Here is a 25940-nt window from a genome sequence, read left to right as displayed (position 1 = left end):
GTGGCACGTCATCCTTGGAGCTTAGAGCAATAACAATAACAAGCTCAGTGACAAAGACAGCTGCGGCAGCTGTGGAGGTGGAAAGGCTTTAACGGTGCCGAGCCCAGAACACAGCATCATGCAGGAAGGACAGAGTCTGCAGGATGAACCTCTACAGGGTAAGAGGAGTGTTCCTTTAAGGGCCCCTAGCAGTGTATTGGGGGGCCCCATATGTCCCTGCCATGGCAGCTGGAGGATTGTGGGTGCTTGTGCTGTCACATGACTGCCATGGTGTTTACATGAGGCTTAGCTGCCTGTGTGTCAGTGTGATAGCTTTTCCCAGGCTTGTGTTTACATGTCACAAAGCTTTGGATTCCTGACATCAGCAAAACACGGACGTCGCTCGCCGCGTCCCCAGGTCTGTGTGTTACCTGCACAAACCCTCCACGAATCTTATATTATTGCAAGCTATTAAAAATAGGGATAGACTCAGAAAAAAAAACAAAAAAGTCTCAATTTATTGGCGTCAACAAATGTTGACACAATGTGATCAACAAATGTGACACATGTGATCAACAAATCAGGCTAGCTTATTGATTGCAGTGACAACACGTGTGTCTGTGTGCAGCCAATCAGAGGCCAGATATAGGCGCAATCTAAACTTTCTGAACATTTGGCGCCTGCTTGGGGTCCACTTGGCTTTGGAAATGTTGGGTTAGCGCCCCCCGTAGGCAGTTACAAGGGAAGGGGCATACAGAGAGGTTGAATTGAATGGCTTTTAGTTTGTTGAAGAAACAACCCCTAATTGTTTTATATTAATATTACACAGTATTTATATAGCGCCATCATATTACGCAGGGCTGTACAAAGTCTATAGTCATGTCACTAGCTGTCCGTCATAGGAGCTCACAATCTAATGTCCCTACCATAGTCATATGTCATTATTACAGTCTAAGGACAATATTGTGGGGAAGCCAATTACCCAACTGCATGTTTTTGGGATGTTGGAGGAAACCGGAGTACCTGGAGGAAAACTCACACAAACATGCAAATTCCATGTAGATAGTGTCCTGGCCGAGATTCAAACCTGGGACCCAGCGCTGCACTTACCTCTGAGCCCCTGTGCTGCCCACCAGCAGGTAAAATCCAGTGTTTACTTTTATTGTCTTGAAGTTGCTGATCCCCTGCAGCTAAGCAAGTGCTTCATGTTGTCCAGAGGTTGCTGGGGGTTCCTTGAGCAGTTTAAGTGACACCAATGATCGACTTGGCTATGTGTAAGTGTGACATTCTTCCCACTGGCTGCCCATTTAAGAGACATTCTTCCTACTGATCACTACACTAATATACTGTGAGCTTTGGATATAAGAATTATAGAAGGGGTTCCCCAATGTTATAAAGGGAAACACTGGCTTAGACCGAATGGGTTTAGTTTGGTAAAGCCTTCTATATCACCAATTTTTGTTAAATAAAGTTTAGTTTTTGCTTCTTTTTTTATCGGAGTTGTTGATCCCCTAATTCTGGTCTACATGCAAGCACTGCATGCCATCTCAGGGTGGGACAACAATGGAGCATACAATGTATGATGGCACGGCTGCTTGTATTCCCCATAGGGATATCACAAAGTGACAACAGTGTTCTCCCCCGCCCCTTTGAGCTGGGCGCACCACCCGGCTGTGTTTGGGTTTTATTGAAGAGTTTGGTCACAATACAGGGGCTGCCACCCACCTACAGCTTCTTCCCACCCAGCTTAAAAAAACTTCTGGGTTCAACACTGGACAACCTAGGGGAACATTTAGTAGACAGGGACAGAGGGTTGTCACAGCAAGAACCCAAAGGATCTATTTATAAAACGGGCAATCAGACATTCCCTGGTGGGAGCCCATTACTGCCAGGACCACAGGGGAATGTTTGCGGGAATGTCTGATTCTCTGTTTTATAAATGGAGCCCTCCGTGTTCTGGTAATATAAATAAAAACATTACTGTGGTTCGCTTCAGTTCAAGCTCAGAATACATTAGTGTGGTGGTCAGTGGGAAGAATGCCTGTTACATTGCTGTCCATTGGGAAGAGATCAATGGTGTCACTTAAACTGACCTGAGTGCTACAAATTGCTCATTTCCTAAGGAACCTATTTTTAATATATAAAGGCATTTGGTGCTTCTTGTGTTGGTGGCGTTCTGAAGGATATTGATTGGTGTTAATCCAGGTAAATGATCACTTACCTGATCAGCCTGCATCTGCCCATTGGTTATATTAGATTGTCAGCTTTTCAGGGCTGCTTCATGTAGTTTGATTTATTTTTCTGCTTCTTGCTATAGGAATGAATACAATAATACTCAGTCCTTGTCTACAATATAAAAGTTTCCCAATCCACTACAAAGCATGTACCTAATTATACCACGCTGATTAAATGGATAATATGATGTAGTCAGTCTTTAATCCTGGAAATAATGACGTATAGCAGCTTGCTACAGACTATGCACCCTGCCCGTGGCTGCCCTCTGTGTGGGTGAATTGGCTGCAGAATACATCCAGCGATGGATCGGTTTTTATTTATGTGCTCGGTAATCATATAGGTCACTCGGTCACTGTTCTCCTACGTGAAGGGATAATAACTGTACAAAGTGTGACCTGCGTGTTTGTTTTCAGCAACATGTTGACAAATGGCTTATCTTTTACAAAAGAAACAATTCGCTGTGTCCTTAAAGGGGCGCTCCAGTCACACGTGAAGGGTTGGAGTTATAGTGGACTCAGGGGATAGAGCAGGGTTTATCAGCCAGAGGTTCCTTGAACAATGAGTGGTCAGTATAATAGATACCAATAATCATCTTGTGACGTTCTTCCCAATTATCAGCAATGTTCGAGGAACTCTTCCCATTGATCACCACACTAATATATTGTGAGCTGCAATATAATATATAATATGTAATATATTGTGAGCTGTGATATAATATATGTAATAAATTGTAAACTGTGGGTATAGTCATTATAGAAGGGGTTCCCTGAAGACCTGAAAGTTATTTTAAAGGAGTTCCATCATGTTAAAACATCTGGAAAGGCTGGGTAAATCTAGGTAGCTCATTGGCCTTTCTTTTCATCCAGATATTTATCTTCTGCACATTGCTGATTTTTAGTAGACATTTATTATCTTTGAATGGACCACTAAAAAAAAAAAAAAAGCAGTGTGATCCAAGCCACACATATTCACTGGAACTCCAGCAGAATGAGGTCGTAAAGCTCATGTGACCAGAGGCTGTAATCCTTCCTAAAAGCCCAGTACAATTTTGCTTGCAAGGTGCTATAAAGAATTCAGAAATTTTAGACTGACGGTATGCAGAGAACGTTTACAAGAATGTAAGTAAGTTCAGTTAGCATTTGAAGTTCACTTTTTGTATACGTTACTTTGTTCTATTCTAAACATGTGTATTAGAAGAATGACAATAAAAATAAAGGCAATATTTAGAACTGGTTTAACAGCATTTGCAGAAGACATTGCTGAAATAATATTGGACTGCATAATACTTTGTATGTGTATATATAATATGTTTCAGTGGTTCAGTGGCTCAGTGGTTAGCACTCTGGCCTTTGCAGTGCTGGGTCCCAGGCTCGAATCTCAGCCAGGACACTATCTGCATGGAGTTTGCAGGTTCTCCCCGTGTCTGCGTAGGTTTCCTCCGAGTACTCAGGTTTCCTCACACATTACAAAAACATGCAGTTAGGTTAATTGGCTTCCCCACAAAATTGACCTTAGACTGTATTAATGATATATGACTATGGTAGGGACATTATATTGTGAGCTCCGTTGGTGGGACAGCTAGTGGCATGACTATGGACTTTGTACAGCGCTGCGTAATATGTTGACACTATATAAACACTGTGTAATAATAATACATATGCACAGATACATATGATATAATAATACATATGAGTTCCTCCAGAGTTTGCTAGGTGTTTTTTCAGCAACTTGTGCCTCTCAGCTCCTTTTTAGTGACACCAATGATCTTTTTGACTGTCTTGTAATTGGCCAGCAATGTAAGAAGCATTATTTCCACTGATCAGAACACTAATATGCTGTGAGCTGTGGATATTGTTATTGATATCCAAGATTCCTTGAAGACTCAAAAGTTATTTCAAGGGTTCCCCTATGTTAAAAAGTTCAAGACAAGCTGCAACTACATAATAGAGGAAAACTCTGAACTGATGAAAAATCTGAATCTGGGAATCAATTATTGCGATTGGGGGAATGTCAGATTCTCTAGTTTGTAAATAGAGCCCTATGTGTCGTAATCAATATTTCTATTAGATACAATGGCAATATTCATCATGTTACAGGTCAATAATCAACAAGAGGATAATACATAGAATACTTGTAGCCAATCGGAAGCGATCGGTATGTTAATTGTTATATCATTTAGAAAAAACATGGAGGGAAAATTGGCTACCATCACCTTTCTTTGGTAGTTTTACCTAGAAAGAAAAAAGTGCTTTATATTTCATGTGAGTATAGTATCACAAATTGAGTGATAACTTCCTTAAAACTCTGCACAATATATGACAAATAATTTACTTTTTTTTACAACCAATCAGCTTTCCTTTATTTTCCATTTGTTTTCTTCAGCACTACACACATCAATTATGGTAGCTGTAGGCAACGGCGTCACTAATTCTGGTTCTGCTGATAAGCAGTCATTTGACTGTTCTATTGTTCAGGTCTTCCATTCATGCCAAGGGCAATAAAACCCAACAAACAATTAAAGTTAATTTTCAGTGACTTATAATCATTCCACTCAGTGTCACTGTTTCATATTTCACTTTAATGGACGGACTGCTCCTCTTTTCTCCTTACATGATCCTATTTTCTCTCTAATATGGTTCTGTAGATCCTAAGGTTCCTCCGAAGGTTGATAGGGGTTCCTCGAGTGATTTGTGTTGGATTAACTGATACCAATGATCTTTTTGCGAGAGGCATTCTCTCCATTGACCATCACACTAATATACTGTGAGCTGTGGATATAGTAATTATGGCATATATATATATATATATATATACTATACAATACATATATAAAGTTATATATATACTGTTTTAAAAGACAAAGGGTTGTTCTTTCTGTCCTTTCAGTCTTCAGAGGCACACAGCCCTGCTATTTGGTAAGATCTTATGTGTCAGGAGAGGGTACCTGATTTTTCACTGCTTTTACTTACAAGTTTCCTCCCCACCCTGTCATTGGATAGTCAGAAAACAAGCAGATGACTGCTTAGCTCATCCCCTTGTCACTTTGCTCTGTTCTCTTATTAGCACGGCTTCTTGCACTTCAACACAACTGATTGGCCTATTGTGCTGGTTCTTCACTCCTTAACTTTCTAAACAGTGCTTTACAGCGGAAATAGAATACCAAGTCATGTTTAGGACTTTACACAGCTTGCAATAATAAAATTAATTTGGTTTAATAAATACAGAATTGCATTATGTTGTGCCTCCGATTGTTCAGCTTTAACCATATGTAGTCTGCTATGTTAAATGAAAATGTGTTTGTGCACTCTAATGCAAAATGCCATTATCCTATGTGCACCTTGTACCAGGAATAAATGATAAACCTGCCTACCATCCTCATTCACAGATGCATATATGCTAAGGTTCCATGGCCGCCATTTGGTATCCCCGTTCTAGTCTACACTATCCTTTTCACAGAACAGCCCCATAGATTTCCAAAGAATCATCTCCAGGCTCCAGACACAGCCCCATAAAAGTCTATTGGGCCGTAATGTTCAGGACAAACCAGGAAAGTGAAGACTGCGGTGCTGGGTGTAAACAAATGATGGAATCCGAGCCATCAGATCAGGGTAGGTATGCGTCTGTGAAATTGGTTGGGGTTAGTTTAGGTCATGGGGAAGAAAGGCCAAACGGAGTAATTGCACTTTGTCATAAGGTACAGTTATCCTTTCCTGTGTTCTACAGCATTTGCAGACATCATTTAAAAATACTGAATATGTGAAAACAGGACACAGTCGTCCTTTACACAACAAGGATCATCACTCGGGTCAGGACATTGAGTAACTATGCCTGGATTGTGAGTTATCCTCTTGGTGTTGTCACAGACCTGTTTATGGAAAGGCCGCTCAAGAAGAACATTGCAATACTACACAGTTAAAAAAAAAGATCAAATGTTTTGCAATGACAGAACACAATGCACCAGTTCTCCTCCAGCAGAAATCTGTCTATACTTAGACCCGAGCAGTCCATTGCTTGAGATGTTTATAGTTACTAATTGCAGACCTGTGCTGTTTACTTGAATTCCCATGCCAGGGTTTCTTTTTAGGTTGTAGATGCACATTATGTTCATGACATATCGCAATTGGAATGTACAGTCATTGTCATATCTTCTATATGATCATCACATACATTATAATCTCACTGTACAATCTTTTTTAAATATTGAGCAATGGTTATGCAGTACACTGGTCTGATACTCACACACTCACGTGCGCACAAAACGGTTACCCTGTGCAAGACGTATTAAAAAAACAGGAAGATTACCTTTGTCCAGGCTTTTGTCAGCCTGCTCCATCTTTACAGATTTTATATTAATAAATAACAAATCAATAACTCGCCATCAGCCTGACTTTTGGCTGTTGCGGATGATGTCATGGATGGTTGGTCATTCTTGCGGGATTTGGGATGCCCTGGATGCAGAAGTGACATTGCCCACACCACACAAAAAAAACAGGTCACACATTAGATATTGCACAAATTATTTAGGATTTATAACCAGTATTTTTAATTAGGGTTTATTATGCCCTTGTCATAAATATTTAATGGAAAACAAAAACTTTGCTGCAGTATTTTTAAAATAATGTGGTTTTCTGCTACCCCACTTGTGTTAGCATGTCAGCTATTAGCAGTATAAACCTTACAGGGGTCCACCTGCAATCCATTTATATCATGGAATACAGTGTTAAACCTAGAATTTTTTTTTTAAGCTGGGTGGTAAGAAATTGTGGGTGGGTGGCAGCCCCTGTATTGTGACCAAACTCATCTGTAACCACCCAAAAACAGCCGGGTGATTACTGGAAAGTGCCGGGTGGTGCGCCCAGCTAAAAGGGGCCGGGGAGAACACTGGATAATAAGAAGCCCTAACCTCAATGCTTTATGCCTTTATTACTGAAAAGAATAACTGCAGATACTGCACCCACCTAAATCTCTAATTACAGAATCAATCATTAAAACTTTAACTCACATGGAAGCAGCCTGTAGTGGCATCACATAACGATTCATGCAGTGGTGATCACAACGGGGAGCACAGCATGCTGTGCAGTGCATAATCTTAGGATCATTCATTTTCTGCAATTTATTATTCCTTCTCTCACTTCTGATTTTGATGTTGAGATTATTTATCAGCATTCTGTGGCCAGAGGTTTCTTCTAAGGGTATGTTCTGACCTGTTTCTGAAATACGTGGCTGGTAAATGCTCCTGGAAGCCTATTCTGCACCAAAAGCATTCTATGATCTTTTCCAGACAAAGCTTGCATTTGCAAGAGCCTGTACATGCTTTTATAGGGGTTTTTAAGTCTATGGAGATGTTTGGACAGCCAAAGGACCATAGAAGCTACATGGAACTTCTGAACAAACCCTTGAAAAGGCCTAAAGCTTGCATAAAAAAACAGACCCATTCAGTTTCATTTAAACTGTTTTTATAAGGCTTTTGTAAGTAATTGCTGGCTGAACAGATGCTTACAAAAGCCTGAAAAAACTGTTTCTGTTGAGTCTACAAGACTGGAAGTCGAGGAAAATCTCCCCAGAGGGACACAAGGGGCAAAAGACTAATAAAAACACTTAATCTAAAACAAAAAAGGAACTTTTTGGCTTTTCAAATGCTGTCTATGAGTGTTCATAGAGTTTGCAGACTGATGTTTGATATCCTCATAGGGTTATAGCACACCCCTGCAAAGGTGTAAAAGCAGGTTCCACGTGGCAAGTAATGATGTCTTTCATAACACAATGGTGCTTTGAGTATTGCTGGTTGCATTATGACCAAGCAATGTCCTGCAATCAGGGTAAAAGTCATCACGTCCTAATCCGCTGCTCCGTGCAACATGTTATTAAACAAACCCATTAGTGTCGCAAACTCTGACTTATCACCCTCATTTTTTTCTGTTTATACTTCCCTGCGGAGGAGGAAGGAGTGAGGGATTTACTTTCCAGTCATTTTCATCCCTGTAATTTTCCGCTCTTATTTTGTGCATTTCACATTTTAGATCAGCTGCCTTTATTATGAAGTCAATCATTACTTTCTCCTACACTTAGATGGGCATTGCAGGGAAAACTCAAATTGGATCCTATACATTTGAAGTGAAAACCTATTTCCCTAAAGCTGATCTCCAGGCAGTTTATTTTTTGAATAAATCATTTTATGTATTTAAGAGAAGTTGTGAGGGAAAGTAGGAGAGCAGGTATAAAGAAAGCCGGTCTAAGAGAGGACAAGTTGCAGGAGAAAATGGAGCAGGGAATCCAAAAGAAGAAGAGTCGTGTGGGAGGAAGGACGGGAGGTCTAAAAGATGAAGAGTCATAAAATCAAACATCAGACCAGGTCTAGCATATAGACATTTGTGGAGACAAGCAGGAGCTTTGATCTAAAAAGGGGCAATTGTGGAAGAAAGTAGGATAGTGAATCTCATAGAGGAAGAGTTTTGAGGAAAGAAGCATAGAAAGTCTAAAAGGGGCAGTTGCAAAGGACAGTGGGTTAAAACAGGATCTGTTGGGGAGGAGAGCAGGACAGCAGGCCTTTAAAGTCCCACTATTGTGTGTTTTTGTTCGAAGTATAGTTCCAAAAGAGGACCAATTAAGGGAGAAAACAAGCAAGACAGTTCTGGAGGAAAACAGAGCACCAGGTCTAAAAGATTTATCGTTACAGAGGACAACAGGTGTAAAAAAGGAGCAAATGTGAAGTAAAGTGGTTCTAAATGGGGAACGGTTGTAGATGAAAATAGGACCACAGGTCTAAAAGGTAGACTGTTGTGGAGGTGTGGAAGCAGGAGCTTTGGTCTAAAAAAAGGGCAAGTTGTGGAAGAAAATGGGATAGTAAATTTGAAAGAGGTTGTAGGGAAAGAAGGGCAAAAGGTCTCAAAGAGGGGCAGTTGCAAAGCAAAGCAGGATAGTGGGTTAAAAGAGAATTTGTTGAGAAGGAAATCGGCACAGCAGTTCCAAAAGAGGAATAATTGTGCGGGGGAAACAGGCAAAAAATGTCTAAAAGACAGTTATTTGTGGAGGAAAGTGGGACATTGGGTCAAACAGAGAAACAGTTGCAGAAGAAAAGCAGCATAGCAGGTCTAAAGGAGGAATAGATGTGGAATAAAGTGGGACAATGTGGAACAGTTGTAGATGAAATCAGGACAGAAGATTTAAAAGTGGATTCATTTTAGAGGAAAACAGAGCACCGGGTCTAAAAGACAGTTGAAGAGGACAGCATGTCTACAAGAAGAGCAGATGTAAAGGGAAACAAGTCAGCAGGTTTATTAGAAGAAAAGTTATGGAGGAAACCAGGACAGTGGTTCTAAATAGGAAACAGTTGTAAAGAGGAAAAAACAGGAAAACAGATTTAAAGGGGACAGATGTGCAGGAAAGGAAAGTTGCTGCCTGCATGTTGTATCTGCTCTAGGTTTGGATTCCCTGGGAGCTAATGGTATAATGGTACATATTACTCACCTGATACTACCCTGTTGTCAAGTTAGTTTAGAATTCTAAGCTACTGAAGTAAGGTTTGTAGGTCATTAGTCAGACCAACCAATGTTTGTTATAGATGGATACTAACTGAATGACCAGCTTACCCGCAAACCAGACCGGATTAGTAGGTTTTCTATTGACTTGGGTAATTTCATTACTATATTTCCTTCACATTTCTACTGCGTTCCTCCAAAAAAAAAACAATTTTGATCCAATCAAAGGCAGAAAAACAAATAAAATACATTTCAGCTTTCTTTTAACCATCATGGAGTACTAGAGTTGGCACACACTGTGGTTTAACAGATACAAACTCGTGATTTAAATAACATCAAGGGCCAGTTTTCTGCCAGATCCTTCTTCTGCTACAAAGGATCAGATAGAAACCTCATTCTGTAATAAACTGGTGATCTGGTTAAATATTTCCCAATGGGTGACTAGCTGCTTTTGTGCTAGTTTGGCAGATTAGCTCATATTGTATTGCTATTTTTAGCTGAACTTTTGTTCTCTTGTCTTCAGACTAAGGTGAAAACAAATGCCATGTGACTGCAGTCAGTTGATTTCCACATACAATACAAAGTATTTACATTGAATGGAAAGATGATTGTGATAGTATGAGTTGTGACGCCTGTTTTGTCCCTTTTTGTTCCCGGCAAATACCGTAACCATTCTGCAGGTTAATATTAAATCTGCTGATATTTATTTGTTTTGTAATAACTTTTAAAGTGTAACTCCAGTTTTCATGGTTTCGTGTATCTAGTGTTTCTAGCCAGGGCATAAGTCAAGTTTAGCTTCCCTTTATATTTTAATTAAAAGTCATGGCTGTTTTTTTATCTAACTAATACCATTTTATTCATCTTCTGGCCTATAGGTTCCTGGGTAGAACTGCATTTCAGCAACAATGGTCATGGTGGAGTAACACCACTGGTGGGTCAAGAACAAGTGCCAGCCTCAATCTCTATTCATAATGGCGACATGGAAAAAATACTCCTGGATGCCCAGCATGAGTCTGGGCGAAGCAGCTCTAGAGAAAGTTCACATTGTGACAGGTATGTATTGTTGGGAATCACCAGGTATAATATATATTTTCAGACTTGTTCAATAAACAGTGCAAGGAATAAAATGCTAACATCATCACAGTTCGCTTTAGCAATCTTGTATCTGTTTAGGGTGGATTGTGATTGTTTGGTATACAAATCTGCACATTACACTTATTGGGAGTGTTGCTCCTTGTATTCATTTATTGGTTTCAGATATGACAGCTGATGTTTGTTCAATACTGACAAAATCATAGACTCATAGCTTCAGGCTTTTTGAACACATGCAAAAGAGAATTGTGATTACCACTGCATCTTTTCTTTTTTACCTGGCACAATGCATTTTTTTTGTAGGTACACACAGCTTGTGCTTTTCCTAGGGTGCAAAGCGCAGGGAACATAGGTCAGTATGCTATAGAAATCTAGAAATCATTACAGGGCATACGACTGCATTCACTTCATAAGGTGCAGAATACTGGGCTGCTTGCATAGTGCATGCAATTCAGGCCGGCAGGTGGAGGTCTGGACCATTGTACTGCTGTATTCTTACCCTGTGTACAAATCTCAGTAGCTCATCCTGCAGTTTACATACAAACATACACACACCTTGTCGGAGTAGAGATGTTTTCCTTGTCAGTCAGCCCTGTCAAAAGTTTCAGTAAGACAAGTGGTATCTCAAAGCAAAGAGCTCTGCTGTCCTGTTTCCTTAGCTAGCCCATTTTGCTGTGGCAATTATTATTATTAATTAGGATTTATATAGTAAATGTAAGGACAGAACAGTAGGCTCCTTTCAGCACAGAGAAACTTTTAGGTATTGTATGCAATTCAAAAATCACTTTACCGCAAGTAGCCTACTATTCTGTCCTTACATTTTCTCATAAGTTGTCCCTACTCAGACATTAAGGGCTTAGGCCCATTAACCAAATTGAGTGGGTTATTTCAACTTACATTATTATTAGGAGGTTGAAGACATGTATTTGTTCCCAATAGGATTTATATAGCGCCAACATATTTTGCAGCGCAGTACATTAAATAGGAGTTGTAAATGACAGACACAGACAATGACACAGGAGGAGAAGACCCTGCCCCGAAGAGCTTACAATCTAGGCAATCCTTTGTATTGTGTGTGTATGTATGTGCACGTCCATAAACAATGTATATCCAGTGTAAATCTATCCTGAAAACGATCAGAAATCTATATGAATAAACTTACTTCGAGCACTTTGGTAATCGACTGAGATTTAGTGAGATCTTACTGAAACAGAGATAGGTAAGCATAAGACTTCAGTGCTCAGGCCAGAAATTATTTTAAGCTGGGTGGGAAGAAATTTTAGGTGGGTAGCACCCCTGTATTGTAACCCAACTTATCAGTAACTACTCAAAAACAGCCGGGTGGTTACTGAAAAGGGCCAGGTGGTGCGCCCGGCTAAAAGGGGCTGTGGAGAACACTGGACTAGGAAGGGGATGGGAGCTGGTGGGTACCTTGTAAATGTAACTGCACCGAAACTGCATAATCCAACAAATGAATTTACTTCTTATCTGACCTGTTTCTTTTTTGTGTTTCCTTATGAAGCCCTCCTCGATCTCAGACCCCTCAGAGCATCCAGAGACTGAGCGACAGTGATACCCAGGGCAGCAAAGAAAAGAGCAGCTCACAGGTAATTCTATGGGTGACCTGATAGATGTTATATATACTCAGAGTGAATATAAAAGAACCAACCACTCTCAAAAATGTATTATGATGTAAAAAATGTAAAATTAATTATGATACACATAGATCATTAATGCAGAAGATTAATAAAAGCTATACCATATCTATCTCTATTTGTCCTTTGCTGACTTTACATCGCCCACACAATGCATACATTGAGCTGGACAAATCAGAAGTCAGTAGTTGGAGGATCAAACTCCACTTCATACATAAAGCTTTATTTGCTGCAGCTGCTGTGTAAATAGCATTATGGAAAAACAAGTGTCACAAGCATCTGTCCGGGGCCATTCACCAGCCTCACCTTTGCTGACTAATCCTGGCCCCATATGGCCTGCAGCTATAAATCTTTATGTTCCTATCTTTCACATGGATAATGCACAGACTAACATTGATATAATGTTGTTAAACCTCTTTACTGTTAAACATCAAAAATAAATGATTTATGTGCATGGTATGAAAGTCAGTTAACCGCTGCACACTAATGTACAGGAAATCAGATATACAGTCCAAGGACATTAATGAGGGGAGGCTCACAGCTAACCATTGAGTGCTTGAAGGCTGCAATTATAGAATGGTACATTTGCTGTAACAATGGTTCTACTCATGACTGGATTGTTGTCAGGACCTGTGTACATTAGTATATTAGTAATACGGTTGTGTGGTAAATCTCAGGAACTGGATTAGATGTATAACATCCACTTTCAGTGTTCAGCTAATAATTTGTTTAAAGCTGAGTAGCTCCAGTATTGTGACCCGACTCTTCAGTAACCACCCAAAATCAGCCGGGTGGTTACTGGAAAGTGCTGGGTGGTGCACCCAGCTTAATAGGGCTGGGGAGAACACTCTCCTTTATGATTGGCAGGAATGTTCTTATTTGTAAAGCATCTGACAAAACCTGTGTTGTGTTGGCACAGTCCTCTTTGGCAGGATTTCTTAAACATCTTCAGAAAAGGGCAGCATGGTGGCTCAGTGGTTAGCACTCTGGGTCCCAGGTTCGAATCTCGGCCAGCAAACTATCTGCATGGAGTTTGCAGGTTCTCCCCGTGTTTGTGTGGGTTTCTTTCGGGTACTCCAGTTTCCTCCCACATATGCAGTTAATTCAAATGGCTTTTCCACCTTAGACAGTGTTACCGACATATGAGTATAGTAGGGACATTAGACTGTGAGCCTCCTTTGAGGGACGACTAGTGATATGACTATGGACTTTGTACAGTGCTGCGTAATATGTCGGTGCTAAAGAAATACTGTGTAATAATAATAAAAATAAGCTGCTGCAATCATTTCCCCAATTAATGATCCCCAACATTTTTTTTAGTAATGTCTGGATCTGTAATAATATGTGCTGTTGTTATATTACTTTTGGATAGACACAGGTTAATTGTACGGTAGGATATATCACCAACGTAGCAGCTGTCATAACAAAGTACAGTAAAGGAAGAGAATTTCTTCTAGCTACATTCTTCTTGATACACAATATGTAGTGATTAAGTAGTACAGTTTATAATATTATTATTCTTCATATACCATTAGTTATTTAATGTTGTAGATTTAGGTGCTTTAGGCAGTGTTCTCCCCGGACCCTTTTAGCTGGGTGCACCACCCAGCACTTTTCAGTTACCGCCTGGATGTTTTTGGGTAGCACTGAACAGTTGGGTCACAATACAGGGGCTGCCACCCACCTAAAATTCCTTCCCACCCAGCTGGGTTAAATACTGCCTAGGGTAGTCTGCATTTTTAAAAGCGGCTTGTAACAATAATAGGTGGGTCTCTGACATCATGATAGATATGGTTGGATATGGAAATAAAATCTGCCCACTAAAGGTCCTTTCCCACCTGCAGGGTTTAACGGTGTGGCTGGCTGTTCCAGTGACAAATCAGATTTGCATGCAGCTGCAGCACAAATCTTCAAACAACAACTGTGTGATCAAAAGTGACTCTTCTGCAATCCGCTGCAGCTGTATGCAAAGTTTCCACTTAAATGGGAGCGGATTGGACTACAGTTGGGGCCACAGCAGAACATTACAGACTGTAGGTCTAAAATAGCCCTAATAGAATTCTTTCCGAAGGTCCTTCCATCAACCCTCACATTCAGATTGAATGAGTGCTATACTTATATATGGGTATGCAGGGGGTTCGAGGAGCAAAGTATGGCATCTCCAGCACCAGCTTATCTCAGGAAAGTAGCGATTGGGCTGAAATATATTTCTGCAGGTTGATTCTTGACCCTGAAATTGCCCTGATACATCTGAATGTCTGAAAACAACCTTTTTTTTTTAAAGTACATCTTTGTCCCTATGGATTGCCTTTATCCTAGATGGAAAGTCCCATACAGCTGTCTGTGCTTTTATCTCTTGAGTTATACATTGACAGAGCTCTGAGTCCAGACAGTCAGATAACAAGATGTGAAAAGTATTAGATGTGACTCTTTATGTCTTGTTTACTCTGAAATACCTTCATAATACAAAAATAGAAGGAGGAAGTGAAATTGTTCTTTTCTTTGCCTTGTTAAAGTATTACCAGGGCAAAAAAATAACCATAAGCAGTACAAGCTGAGCACTAGGCAGATAAAGCAGACTTGTATTAATGCAGCTTTGTCATTATTATTACAATGAGTAGGTATTTAAATCTGACCTGCTATTAAAGCCTCTTGAAGTGGGGCAGAGAAGAAGCAGTAGAAGGAAATATATCAGTTCATGTTCTGACATAAAGCATGCTAATAGGAGAAGAACACAGAGTGAATATAGCAGATAGCTGAGCACATCACTATGCTGCCTCTTCTTTCATTGTCCATTCACAAGCTGTAGAAGATCTAGGTTAAATGATTCTGTTTACTGAGGGCACCCAGAGGCAAAGAAAGAGTACTGCAATAAAAGTTTCTGGATTGCAGCTGAATATTACAGTTATGGTTGGTGTTGTTATTGTATCTTTTATTGTGCTATTCATTTTTATCTTTTTATTTTTAGTTGGAGTTCTTTAAATGAGATAACCTTTTGTTTTTCAGATGTGTACAGTTCTGCTGCTGTTCAGAAAAGAACAGTACAGGCAGACAGCTTTGCTTACAAAGCTGTTGCAACATGGAATGGATCTAGGAGATACAGGGACCACAAGCTATTAGTTAAGCCTTTTTGTAGTAGCTGTGTTAGTACTAGACAGTTCATGAGACACAACATGCTATGTCATTGCTTCTTGACACTCACCTGTGCCAATATAAACTACCCGTTAATCCTTTCTTTCTCTCTCTGACAGTCAGAGGAAGATTATATTGAACGAAGAAAAGAGCTTGAAAACCTATTAAAGAAGAATTCAGATTGGATCTGGGATTGGTCCAGCAGGCCTGAAAATATCCCTCCAAAGTATGATTATGCACCTTTTGGATATATTCACTGAACCGTTTTACATAAAAACGGAATAAAGAACAACTAAAGGCAAAATCTTTTTGGGGGCTTTGGATAAAATGATAAAAGTTCAAACCACTGTCAGGTTTTTCATCACTGTCTGTGTCCCTGTTAAGGATGTTCACCCTCTGATTAACCTGATCTCCAATGTCATAAGGAAAAAAAGTGAGAGGGGATCCAAAAATTTGATTGAGTTGTGTACCTAGCTGCCTCCAAATCCTTTAGATATAGGGAAAATCTATTCTCCCTTGAGAAGAGACGTTAAAGGGGGGATATGATCACCCTGTATAAATATATAAACTCTCTTCCCTATTATTCACTTTGAGATCATTACAAAGAACAAGAGGGCACTCTTTGCATCTGGAGGAAAAGAAGTTTAAGCTCCGGATAAGGAAGGGATTCTTCACTGTAAGGTCTGTGAAAATGTGGAATTTGCTCCCTCAGGAAATAGTTTCAGCAACTACTATAGATTGCTTTAAGAATATACACACATAATATAACTGGGTATTAAAGCTTTAAAGTAATGATAACAGTGACTGTTGATCCAGGGAAAATCCGATTGCCTCATGGAATCAGGAAGACATTTTTTCCCCTGATGAAGCAAATTGTCCCAGGGTTTTTTTTGCCTTCCTCTGGACCAACTATGTCTTATATTGTTTTATATCTGGGATATGTTTATTTCCCTAGTGGTTGAACTTGATGGACTTATGTCTTTTTTCAACCTAACCTACTATGTAACTATGTAACCACATAGAGATTAAAAATTTATACCCATACCTGGGTTAGTAGGGGAATAAAATGTCCATGATTGTAGCACAGTAAAGCTTAGCATCATAGGGCCTCTTTCACACTTTGGGCTGCAAACCAAGCAATAAGTTGCTCCCAGGCACATAGCCGATGTACCCAGGAGTAGCAAACCGCACATCAGGTTAATGTGTTTGCACGTGTTGTACTTGCTTTTGCAATGCAGTTCCTCTACCGGAGGAAAATCAACCACACGCCTAGAAGCTTCATGTCCCTTGCTTGAGCTGCATAGCAATCCACCAGAATCGCATGCACAAAGTAGTTACCCATCTGCTCCCATACAGCAGTTGGTTGATCACAAGTCTGAAACAAGCCTTAGGATGTAACCCTAAGGTCAGGACTACTTCTCTGCTTCCTCCATTATACTCAAAGAAAAGGACCAAATCATGACATAGTCACTTGCATGGCCCAACCGATCCTGAAATGAAGTGAGGTTGTAGAGTGTAGGATGAAGCCTCCCTTGAATAACTTCAGGGCTTTTTAAAGATAAACTACTCCACGATGCTTGCAGCTACAGAGGACAGTGAGGGTTTAAAATCCCATTTACTGCTTGTAAGCACCAAAGAAAAAAGATTTGATTAAAAAAGATGTATTCTGTGAGGCACAATGCCTAAAATCCCAAAAAAGAGATTTTGGTTTACAACCATGTTAATTATTATCTCTTCATTGTCCAGGGAATTCGTCTTCAAGCATCCGAAGCGTAGCTCCGCTCTGAGCATGAGAAATACAAGTGTTATGAAGAAGGGTGGGATTTTCTCTGCAGAGTTTCTAAAAGTTTTTCTTCCCTCCTTACTGTTATCCCACCTGCTGGCTATTGGACTGGGGTAAGTTTTATACTGAACATTATTTGTTACAAATTACAAATGGCTTGGCCATCGACCTTTAAGGTAGAGACAATGTTATGTAACCCGGGGTCATCTTAGTTGTGTGCACTTTACCCATATTCTTAAGTAGAATTAACTTTAAAAAATCCCTTAACAACTCATCACTTTACATGTATACCTAAACAAACTTCCTGTGATTTTCCGTTATGTTTATTGCGATACCTAATATGTTTTCAGGTAAGACATTTACATATGCACACCTTTCCTAAAATACGTTGTACTAAGAAAAAGGGTTTTATTTAGCATGTTGATGAGGGGAGAATGGAGGAACCAGGTAAAATAAAAGATTATGTTTTAGCTTCAGATAAACCTGCTGGCTTTCCCTGAGTTCACTTTAACCTTGTAAAGGTGTATGTAAAGGGATATTTGTGGTTTAAACACATCAAACAATAAAAAAATAAAACTTTAAAAAGACCATAAAATGCCTATAAGTGTTTAGTAGGTTGAAAACATAATATGTTTCTTCATTTATTTCCTACGAAATGCATAACATTGGAAATGGGAATTTATTGTCTCATCTTGTTCTGTTATGGTCTTACCTACACACAACAAGCTGTAGTGTTTAACACAAATAGTTCATATAACATTGTGTACACTATAAAATATCAATACATTTATGGACTGCTGACCCAGTGATCTACTGTAAACTGATCTGACAGGTTAATTATTTCCAGAAGTTTTATCCAAGCCGAGTCACACAACACGCAGACAATGTTTTTGCATTTACGGAATATAGGCTTTTTATGTGGTTAGTGTTTTTATGCGTGTTTTACTTGTTATTTACGCTAAATAATTTTATCTTTGCCAATTTTCTTCCAATGTGACCATGACTGCAATATGGCCTCCTTTGAGGGTAATCCAATGTGGATTTTGTACTGTTAGTATGCACATGGTACGGAAAGGAGAAAACTCTTAAGACTAATTGCATTTAAGTATGGTGAATTGAAATGGGATATTATTTATGGGTTGGTCATGCAATACTTACTAAAGTCCTTTTAAAAGTTGTTTGAAGAAGCAAATTTATTCTTCATGTCATGTTTGCAGATTTCCTACTAAGCAGAGTATACTTTGCACTGTTCACAAGGTTATGACAAGGAAGGGATCACCATAACCTTGGCTTGTAAGAGCAGCCAATGATCCGCTGGAACTTGGAGAATATATAATGGTGCTGTGGATGCCTTCTTTTCAGTATCTTACCACCAGCCTACCTTTAGTCTAATTTGCTATTTGTGTATACATTTACAATCACTGGAGAGTTGAACATAATATATATTATGTAATATATATAAATATCTCTATTTCCTGGTTCCTAGAATTGAATCAACTAGACATAAAGAACGTTATACTATTCATTATAGTTCACATAGAAGAAGCCATTCCATCAGAGTTAATTGTGCTGCACAGAGCCAAGATCATTATGTTTAAGTTTAGGGTGCTCTTTATTATTTTCATACAAGTACATTGAAGAGGTTTAGAATGTCAAATATTTTAAAACATGAAATAAAAAGCCATGGTATTGTTGGAATACTTTATGCTGGTTTTGTACTGTAAATCAGTGGTCGCCAAACTTTTGAACCTCACGGACCACTAAAATCATCATTTTAAATCCTGCGGACCATTAATATGATTTTTTTTTAAAAGATAAATTTATTTGTAAAATAATGATCTTCCTAATGGTGCCTGACGAGGACTGTGGAGGCTCTGATTCATTGATCAACTCAAGGTTAAGTGAAGTATTACTATTGTTACTATTATCATTAGCCGCATTATCTTTGGTATTACTAATGCAATTATTATGGGTTTATTTCATTCAAATCTAAGACCAAACAAGAAATGATAGTTATCAAAATCAAACTATTTGATGCCATTAAATATAACAGATAAAGAAAATACACAGTTAAAGTCATACTGGGTGACTGTTGTAATGGTGGAAACAACACTGAAGCGTACCGCTCGGCAATAGTTGCCTCATACAATTTAAGACTACACTGACGTCACGCTGCGCCTCCCTTGTTTTTCCGTCTCTAGTCCAGTTCGTGAATTTGCAATATGAAGCCGAAATTGTCATTCAGATAATATTATTCTAATATTAATCATCATCCAAGAATTTATTATTAATAAAACATAAAAATTGCAAATATTGTCCACACTTTTTTGTGGACTTCCAAAATTTTCTTGTGGGCCGCTGTATAAATACTGTGTAATAATATTAGATAAATATACCTGTACAGCACAGGGCAGTATAATGGGGGAGACGCAGTGTTGTATAAAGCGTTGACTTACTTATGGCAAGATGCAAGTTTTTGTGACCTGGACTCATTCCAGTATCCCCATAACCCATTTCTTTTCCTCTTTTCCAGGGTTTATATTGGAAGACGTTTGACGACCTCCACTGGTACATTCTAGGACAGAGAGTGAGAACGGCGCTCTGTTCAAGCATGAGAAGAGACCTGACCTCTGGTCATCATAATCCGCTCTGTAAATGAATGTTGTTTCTGAGCCCTATCATTAGTAAGGGGATAGCAATGTCTATAATGACAATAACCGTTTCATTCAGATCCATTGGGATGTTCTAGGCTTTCATCCACTGTGAATTGTAGTTGTTTTAAAGAATATCAGTTTTCTGTACAGGTGAAAAAAAAATCATTGTGCCTACTTTGTTTAGTTGATAAAAACTTTGATTTCAGTACCCAATATACTGCCAATGATGGAGAATGATCATGATATCTCCATGCCAGGTTTTGGTATTTGGCCATGATTCCATAAATCCCATAGGTAGACATTATGGTGGTACTTTTTTTTGTCGTTTTAACGCTAAGAACGCAGTAAAACATTTATGGTCAACAGTGTTAGCAGATGCGAATGTTGCTGGGGATCCCCGCTTATAAATACACTAAACGCTCTGTTTTCTATGGGTAGGAAAAGCAGCAGTACAAAAGTACAGAAAGGTTTGGCCAGTGAAGCCCCTGCCTTTTCAATTGCCCCATTCAATGTGCTGCGTCTCAAATGGGAGGGTCCTTTTTTAAGTGCCCAAATTGTTGCCTGGTTGACATACACACTTCCCATTGTAAGGCCAGTGGTGGGTTTCCCTTACGTTCCAGAGGACTACAGCTGTGTGATATTATAACGAACGGTGGCAACAGGATCAGTCCGTGAGACCATGGATTGCTACGATGGATCACCAATCTGCCCTTTTGGAGAAGGCGCCATGCAGGGACATGTGACGGCAATATCAGGTAAGTGAAAATGGTTTAAACTTCGTGAATGGGTTAGAGGGAGGAAGGTATATTGGAAAATGAGATTAGAAAGGGGCAGGGGTGCCAGTTTTGACAGGACCTTAAGGAATGGATGCCAAACAGGTCTTTCGGATGATGCACATGGCTCCCTGAGCTGCCTTAATGTGGCAAAAATCTTTTAAAATTTGCATAGAACTTCTTTACCTTTTTCAAATTCTATAAAGCCCAAATCTTTTTTTATTTTTGGATAGACTGGAAAAGGTCTACAATTCTTAAGTTTAGTTATGAACAGGAAGTAAATTCCTAAAAGTATGATAAATTGCCCTCCCTGGAATAAGATTAGGAAGCTTTAACCAGCCGGTAGCAGGTTGTCCTGTTAGGCCCCTCCCACATCTCTGCTTATTGGCCAAGCTTTATACAGCACAGTGCTGATGTCACTGCTACTTTATAGGGTAATAACAGAGTTTGTCAGGACATTTGGTGCCAACAAAATGAATTTATACATGAAGATAAAGATTTCAATGAAAGCTTTGGTGTCCAATTATGATCATCCTGACCGTTAGAGCCCTTTACAAGGGGCATCCATGCACCTTTTTGCATTTATATGAAATGTGTGAGCCGTCAGGGACCTATAGGGAGTGAATGCAGTGTTGTATATCTGAATACAACAGCCCTGGACTTAGCATCGTATGTTGGGCCCCTGGTGGCATCTTCAAGACATAATAAATATTAATTTGGCAAGGGCAGATCACTTGTGTGAAGCAAGGAGGTTGCTACCTGGCCTGATTTAAAGCTGCTTTTTTTATTTAAAAATAAAAAAGTCCAGTACAGTGGGCTTGATTTATTAAAGCTCTCCTAGACCGGTGCAGATAGACATAGGAGAACCTGGGCGATCCAGCCTTGTGGAGCTTTCATATATCAGCCCCAATGTATGAGTGTGGGGAAAAGGGAGGGGGGTAGCTGTACATCTACTGCTGCATCTCTATTACTATATCTGCTTTTGCTTTGTCATAAATGTTAAGATTTGAAAGCAGAACCTACATTATATTGCTTCAGTAAATGTAGAATATGCAGAAAATGTCTAAAAGTCAAGCTTTTCTAGTAATAGGAAATAGGAGTAGTGCTGATAAAAGAAGTAAACAAAAAACCCCTAAACATTGTTACAAACAAGGATGCAGAAATATATGGAAGGTAGATGAAGTTAGGAATGCCAATGTCCTGGTGAAACCGGTATTGTAATATGCTGCACTTAGCAATGGAAAGTTAGTGATGAAGTTACATCAGAGGCCCAAATTCCCTTCCAGCCCTCCTGATGGCTCTTTGCATGTAAGAGCACAGACATGTAGAATGTACAGATCTGAGGTCTGTGCTATTATATTGAGGAGATGAGGGAAAGGGTCACTAGGTGTCTCGAATATTTGTACTTTATGCAAACATGGCATTACATTTTGCTGCTCGCCAGATGGCAACATTCAGCATTACGTATTCTATGTAGAGAACAATGTAAGATTGCTTAATAACATTTTTCCATATAGATAATTACAATGGCTCCAATGAGGGCCGTTTATGTGACAACCATCAGGCCCCCTCCCTGATACAAACTGTTCTTCTGATTGAACAGGTGGTGTAAAGATAATGGATAATAGTTCCTATTTTTTCCTGTTCCTTCACTTGAACATTTACTGTTTTTTATGGTACATAATGCTCAAAAGTGACACATGCCTAAAATTATTACAAGGTATCTGTCACAGAGAAAGATGTCCATCAGCAAAACATTGTTCCTTAGCTGCATACTAATTCCATGGCCCACGTGCAGTAAGGATAAATAGGTGCAGATTGACTGCATTCCTGATGCCCCAGGTATCCCCCTTATGTCACAATGAAATGCATAGCAGCCCGTAATTCCCACTGACCTGCGTTCGGTTTATGGCAAGGCTACTGGGTGTATGGAAACACCATTTCCACTGCTCTGGCCTTAGTGGCCAGTTGGCGCGGGCCCGAATACATTCACTTTCAGTAGTAATGTTATCTGCCTAAGGCTACATACACACGCAGCATTTTTGTCACTCGAGGAAGGAACACGCTTTGTACACACAATGACCTTTCTGTTCTGTAGAGAGATGAGGGGGTGGCTGAGCACCTCCCCACTGTGCTTACCTCTATTGACATGCATGGCAGTCATTTTTGTTCATTGACTTGCTGTCATGTGTTGATGAATAACGGCAGGCCACTGCTAAGCCGTGTTAAAGTCTTGCCTAAGATGGATGAATCTGATATGTACAGCGCTAGCCCAACGTCATTAATGTCAAGCTTTAAAGACAAATCAATAGGGCAGCATAGAGTTGTGAGTGAATCTTCCTGATGCCGCTGCTGCTTCTTCTGAGTGGGCAGTTCTGAATACAAACATAGAACCTGCCGTGATTGAAGTCCGGCTTTGGATTGTCACCCAGAACCCTTCTGTGCAAGGTGGCATGCCACTGACATGGAAGTCATATGGGTATAGCAAATAATGACCAAGATGACACCTATGGAGCTTACATTTAATAAAACAAGTCTTCAGCTTGATTATTATGGAAAGAGTGTGGAGGAATTTAGAGGATTTCCCTGTCTGAATAGCCCACCATAGTCAGGATTTAATTGCCCCATTTGGGCAATCATCCCCCACTTCCTGTGCAGAACAGGAAGATCAGACTCCAATGTCAGGACACAGCTGTTAAATCTGCCAGAAACCTCCCAATGGGGACAGGCAACTGTAACCTGAAATTTAGACCTGGCTCACCTACCGAGGCCCGATCAGGTTACCATATAAAGTATGCCAAGACACCTATGACCCCCGGAGAGTGTTGTCACAGAAGAATTCGCCATTATACCTTATCTTGGAGTAAAAAAAAGCACCTTAATGTTTTGGAAATGAAATGATTAAGCACAATGTAAGGTAGATTTTTATTTGTAATTGGTGATTATATTCTAGAGCTGTTAATCTCTGTATATACATTGTAAATTAATAGAGAATTTATGTTGTACACAAGTGATTTTTGTGTTCTTTTACAAACCATATACAATATACAAAGTCATATTTAAATCTGGTGAATCTTTTCATTGGGAAAGGAATAACCTTATTGGTTGTCATGTGTAACACAAGCAGTCTGAGATGATGCTTTCAATTATTGGAGTATATTGAAGAAAAGTGGACTTAAAATTGAAGCAGCTTCCCATAGCTTGGCTGTTTTTCATGGAACAGCAGTGCATAAGCTTCAGTTTTTATAAACATGCAATTCTGCTCATCATTAAGGTCAGGGTTGTCCACTGCAGCCACGTGAGAGGAAATAGACCGACATACATAAATATGGCAATGTGTCGGACTCAGATTCACTCTTTGTATATCAAACTGTTTAAGTTACTGAATGTCACCAGTCACTCCATATGAAAGGATCTCTTGTTTTTACAATACATTTAATGGAAGTTAAAACAAAGCTATAATAAAATTTTTAGTGTTTTCAATGCCAATGGTCTGTAATTTTCAGTTTTATAGAGGGTGTAACCAAAATGATGAAAAGGTTCCCAGTGCAGCTCTATGTAAAATCATTGCAGTCCCTGTACAGCAAAGCAACATGAAGAGGCAAATTAGTTGTGATGGTCTAGCAAAGAAAATGCAGACAGGAGGATATATCATAGTGCAGAGTTCAGCTTTGGAAGCTTTGCCCAGAACAATACACTTTATTTTGATTTTCTGGATATCCCTTCATACTTAACACTCTGCTGCTCATTCATCTATAGCAGTGTTTCTCAACCAGGGTTCCTTGAGCAATTTGTGCTCTCAGGTCAGTTACCGATGACAGCAGTTATCTTCTTGGGAAGAATGTCACCCTTATGGATAACCAATGGTCAGCAATGTAGGAAGCGTCCTATCACAATAATGTAGAGCAAGCTTTGGATATTATTGTCCAAAGACCTGAAAGTTACTTTAACCTCCTGAGCAGTAACCCCGAGCGTGGTTTGGGGTAAAAAAAACCCAGCTGAAAGTGGTAACCCGAGTAACACTTGGGGTAGCCCTCCAGTGTCCTGCCATGTCCTGGCTGTGTCCTCTTCATCGATCAGTCCCCCGGCGAGTGCGCAGACGTTCCCAAGTGTTGCTGGTGATGTCCGTGCGTACATCCATCACTAGGGGCACAGCAGGAATGTTCAAATAATTTGGTATTGGATTCAATACAAAATAATTGTACTGGATTTATATGTCCAAAAGCAGTACATGGTCCATAACATAATAGTATGAGTATAATAAAGTTTGAAACAAAAACAAATTTTGTTTTAATTTATTATTTTGACATGATTTTGTTTCAAACTTTATTATACTATTATATTATACTGTAAAATACATTTTCCTGAAGGACAATGTACCGCTTTTAGAAACATAAAATTCACAGAAATGAGTTCCCATGTTTAAAGTTTTGAGAAAAGTTCTAATGTCCCTACCATAGTCATATGTCTTTAATACAGTCCAAGGTCAATTTTAGGGGGAAGCCAATTAACCTAACTGCATGGTTTTGGGATGTGGGAAGAAACCCACACAAACACGGGATAATCTGCAAACTCCATGCAGATAGTCCTGGCTGAGATTCAAACCCGAGACCTAGCACTGCAACTTATGAATATTTTAAAGAGAAGCTGTGCTGACACCTATGGAGATAAGCTAGCAGTTGGCTGACAATCTTTTTGAGCTGATACCTCATTTGTAAATAACTGCTTACTTTGGAAGGTAGATTTCTATCATGCTTACCCAGTTTTCAGCCTCCAGTTTCATCAATGTCCCCCATGTAAGGTATTTTGTATTGTCAGGTTAAAAGTTTGTTTCAGCAGGTGGCAAAGAGAGATAAAAGCCTTCACTTTCCAGTTGAAATATCAGTTTCCACTTATTTTAGCATTATTATATTATTATATTGTGAAAGAAGTTTGGCTCTAAATGTACCAGGTGATATCTGTACAGCTCAGCAAAATGGAATTATGTCTTCAGATGAAACGCAATAGGAAAAAAATAAGCATATTTTTATTATATGGAGTTACTATAGCGGTGCAGTCACTAGCTGCACTACGCCACTGACCTCAATCTTTGAGAGAAAAACAAAATAATAAATAAAAAAAAATAAATACACCATCGTTAATATTTTGAGCAGAATGCC

The 25940-nt window shown here is 39.4% G+C and overlaps 1 protein-coding gene across 1 annotated transcript; it reads left to right on the top strand.

The window, feature by feature from the left end:
* Nucleotides 1-24270, top strand: BNIP3 (BCL2 interacting protein 3). The gene is made up of 6 exons (XM_072423127.1): nt 1-158; nt 10568-10745; nt 12307-12391; nt 15691-15797; nt 17318-17467; nt 19888-24270. The coding sequence occupies exons 1-6, from the start codon at nt 119-121 to the stop codon at nt 19931-19933; spliced, it is 606 nt and encodes a 201-aa protein (XP_072279228.1). The 5' UTR covers nt 1-118; the 3' UTR covers nt 19934-24270.
* The last annotated feature ends 1670 nt before the right edge of the window (nt 24271-25940 follow it).

The sequence above is a fragment of the Pyxicephalus adspersus genome, chromosome 10 (assembly GCF_032062135.1).
Source record: "Pyxicephalus adspersus chromosome 10, UCB_Pads_2.0, whole genome shotgun sequence".
Taxonomy (NCBI): Eukaryota; Metazoa; Chordata; class Amphibia; order Anura; family Pyxicephalidae; genus Pyxicephalus; species Pyxicephalus adspersus.
This window is presented reverse-complemented; position numbering and strand designations above follow the sequence as displayed.